The sequence below is a fragment of the Gouania willdenowi genome, chromosome 9, assembly GCF_900634775.1.
Source record: "Gouania willdenowi chromosome 9, fGouWil2.1, whole genome shotgun sequence".
NCBI lineage: Eukaryota > Metazoa > Chordata > Actinopteri > Blenniiformes > Gobiesocidae > Gouania > Gouania willdenowi.
Genome location: NC_041052.1, coordinates 10673552 through 10676916, shown reverse-complemented (window position 1 = coordinate 10676916; position 3365 = coordinate 10673552). Strand labels below are relative to the sequence as shown.

Sequence of the window (3365 nt, the reverse complement as noted above, 5' to 3'; positions counted from 1 at the left end):
GAGATAATGTGCGCACCTCCATGGCAGCTCTGACCTTGCCGTACGCACAAAATCGTGGGAAACGGGAAACTCCGCCCCCCAACAGCAGAAGGATGAAATGACAGCTCTGTGATATAGATACATTTGTGTGAAATAATCAAACATTGCACATTTCACTATACATATCATATCAAGGATATAATTGCCAAAAACAAAGGAGGAAAAATGTATACTGAGCATGCAGGATTTATTTTACTCTGCAACGAAATCTATTTCCAATGTAGCAAAGAACTGTTACTTGAAACAAAACTGACTTAAGTAAAATTACAGATTTTAGAAAGCACTCAAAAAAGTAGGAGTACACAAAAAAGCTACTCAATTACAGTAACGAGAGGAAATGTGATTCATTATTTTCCACCCCTGCTAGTTATTTGATTTTCCTTTGTATTTAGGTTTTTGTAGAGCTTTTCTCAATTGCTTCAAAATCAAGGGTGTGTGTTGGAGCTACTTTTGTCGTGTTACTCCTAACTCTGGTTTTGCATCAGAGCAGCCACAGCCGGCTGCACTATTTTTATACGAGACACGACTGAGATTATGCTGGGTGAGACGAGTAGGAGAGTGAGTGGACTTGCTGGAGGAGGAGGATAAAGATGCGATTTACAGGAGGAAAATACAGTCAAGAATTATCCGTCACAGAACCCACTCGTACAGCTATTGCAACGTCACGTCATTACAAGCGTCTGGCGTGAGCAAAATGAAGGTGACCGTGTCTCCCTGACGGACAGGTTTTATCCAGTCCTTGCTGCTTTATAAAACATTTGTGCACTAAACTTCTAATATTATCCTAAATCTTTTGATAGAGCTTGCAGTTCACTACAGGTACGCTAAGATTGTTTTGCAGATTTAAATATAGGACACAAAAAATAAAAATAAATAAATATATATACTGTATATATATATATATATATTCTTCCTTCTTTTTTTAAATACAAGAGCAAACTTGCTTTTCTTGTCTGTCAGGTGTTTGGCTTTAGGATGTTGACATAGGCTGACCTAGGACATGCAAAACCTGACATTTGGCATCATTCTGAAATAAGTTATATTTGTTTGAATGCTTCCATTTTTGCTGTAAAACTATGATTAGTCACAGTTACGGATCTTTTTGTCATGAGCTGCTCCTGCATTATCTTGGTCTTCATCAGACTTTATATGTGGAGTAAGCAATAATATAGGATGACTTATAGGTTACTTACAACTCCAGCTATAAGATTCAGATTGACACATTTTTGGTGCTTACTTCAATGAAATATTGACTGAGGATTTAGTGCCAGTAAAACAAAACAAAAACAATGTTGTTTTTATGGTTATTTTAGTTTGATAATGCCTAAAAATGAAATCAACCAATGAAATAAACCTAACACACAAATGCAAACATTTGTCATGTTGGGCGTGTATCTTTACAAATCTCCTCCCTTGTTAATGATCGTCCAACATTTCGTCTTTGCTGGAGGAAAAGGCAAAAGATGAAGCTTACGGTCTTTGCCGGCTTTCTGGCAATTGCTCTACTTAGCCTTCAGGGATGTGCAGCCACATCATGTGCTGGAAAAACTGTTGAGGTCTACGTGATAAATGGCATTGGAATGTCAGGAGATGGACCTTCACGCCCGGATCCATATGTAAAGGTGCGTTTTGCCATCGACTTTAAATAATTTGTCAAAATAATGAGTTAGAAAAGTGTTTATAAAGTTTGAAATAATAACAATTGCACTGGAAAATGATTGTATACTCTCAACAGGTCACTATTGGTGGTCTGACTCAGAAAACAAAGGTAATCCGATCGAGTCGTAACCCTTTTTGGTGGCAGGGGATGGTTTTCAACCATGCCAACAGTAACTACATGACAGTGGAAGTCTGGGACCAGGACAGTGGTCTCCGTGGAGCCGACGACCACACTGGAACCTGTATTGAGAAACTGTCAACTCATGGCAAGAAATACACCAATGTGCACTGCAAGATCAGGCATAATGGTCTCGTCAATCTTAAATACAAATGTTACTAAATGTCTCCTTAAAAAAAACCAACAACAACAACAATGAGGGTAAAATGAAAGTGCATTGTAGAGAAACATGTTTTTTGTTGTTATTTGGTAAAAAGTGTATTACAAATGCATATATCTGTACTTGCTGAGTTCAGATAACATTGCACTTATAATATATAGAAATAAAAATTTAAGAAAAACTTGTTTGTATTTGTTGGTCTGCTAAATCATATTAAATAGAGGAAGTGTAGTTTCAGCTATTTGAAATTTTTCATCATTAGTATGGTGAAAATGTAAAGAACACAGAAAGAAATAAAGTAATATTAATACTGATGTTTGACAGTAGCTTTTTGCCAATATCTAATATGCTGATATTGTACAACAATAAATACAGATAAGTACATAGATCATCTCCCCACCAAGCTAATTTTAGGTCACATAATATATATTTCCATTAAAGTAATAGGTTAAGGCTACTTTTAATGCAGTGCCCCTGGTTGTATTTCACAAATAAACTTTATCTGTGCAAAATTAAAATACAAATTCAACATTAGTGATGGAAAAAGTGCCATATTCTTTTTATTATGTATTTATTTTTATATATGCTGTTTCAATATCGGGTGAAAAAACAGATAGACCGTAGACTCATATTACATTTTTTGTCTAATATCCACAGTGGACCAATAATATCACCCATAGTTCACAATGAACCATGCCACCATTGAGGAGCGTGTATTTTTAAGTTCAATAGATTTCAGCCACACACACAAAATCTAAGATTTAAGCGGGGGAAAAGGGAAATTAAATCCTAGAAATACACAAAAATACTTCACCATTTCTTTGCTATGACTACCAGTACTTTCCCCAACTTTGCTTTGCGCTACATGTTTCTCTCCTACCATTCGTGCTTTCCTTCCACCCTGCAGCAGGAACAAGTCAACAGCTCAGTGTCCTTTTCCTGTCTCATGAATTAACATTCCACACTGTGTCGCTATTGTTAGGCTAAAATGGGGGGTGGGTGGGGGAGGGGGGTATCTTCAAAGAGAGAGGACAAGGCCAGGGGGTGAGAGATGAATTGTAAGTGTGTGTGTTTATACATTTTTTTTCTTTCAGTCCCTTTAATGCGTGAAATTACACCTGCCACCTCTAAGTCCGTGCTGTGCTTCTTCACAATTAAGCTCTTCCTTTTCATATTTGAGAACCAAGCCATGATATCCAAGTCGACACTTGCCGATGGTCCTGGCAAATGCACAATCACCCCACCCTACACCTTCCCAATCCTTATGTTTGCTACCTTCTAAAGCAAAATTTTCTGCTAACGTGGTGCGCAATGCTATATTCCATTAAC

The 3365-nt window shown here is 37.1% G+C and overlaps 1 protein-coding gene across 1 annotated transcript; it reads left to right on the top strand.

Annotated features, from left to right (window-relative positions):
- Nucleotides 1–1465: 1465 nt before the first annotated feature.
- Nucleotides 1466–2217, top strand: LOC114470318 (perforin-1-like). Its single transcript, XM_028458457.1, has 2 exons — nt 1466–1661; nt 1775–2217. The coding sequence occupies exons 1-2, from the start codon at nt 1503–1505 to the stop codon at nt 2036–2038; spliced, it is 423 nt and encodes a 140-aa protein (XP_028314258.1). The 5' UTR covers nt 1466–1502; the 3' UTR covers nt 2039–2217.
- The last annotated feature ends 1148 nt before the right edge of the window (nt 2218–3365 follow it).

What these genes read in the sequence shown, in the direction of transcription:
- LOC114470318 (XM_028458457.1), top strand. Translation starts at nt 1,503, where the DNA reads ATGAAGCTTACGGTCTTTGCCGGCTTTCTGGCAATTGCTCTACTTAGC. An exon ending in GCCCGGATCCATATGTAAAG is followed by an intron (nt 1,662 to 1,774) that starts GTGCGTTTTGCC and finishes TACTCTCAACAG; the next exon opens with GTCACTATTGGTGGTCTGAC.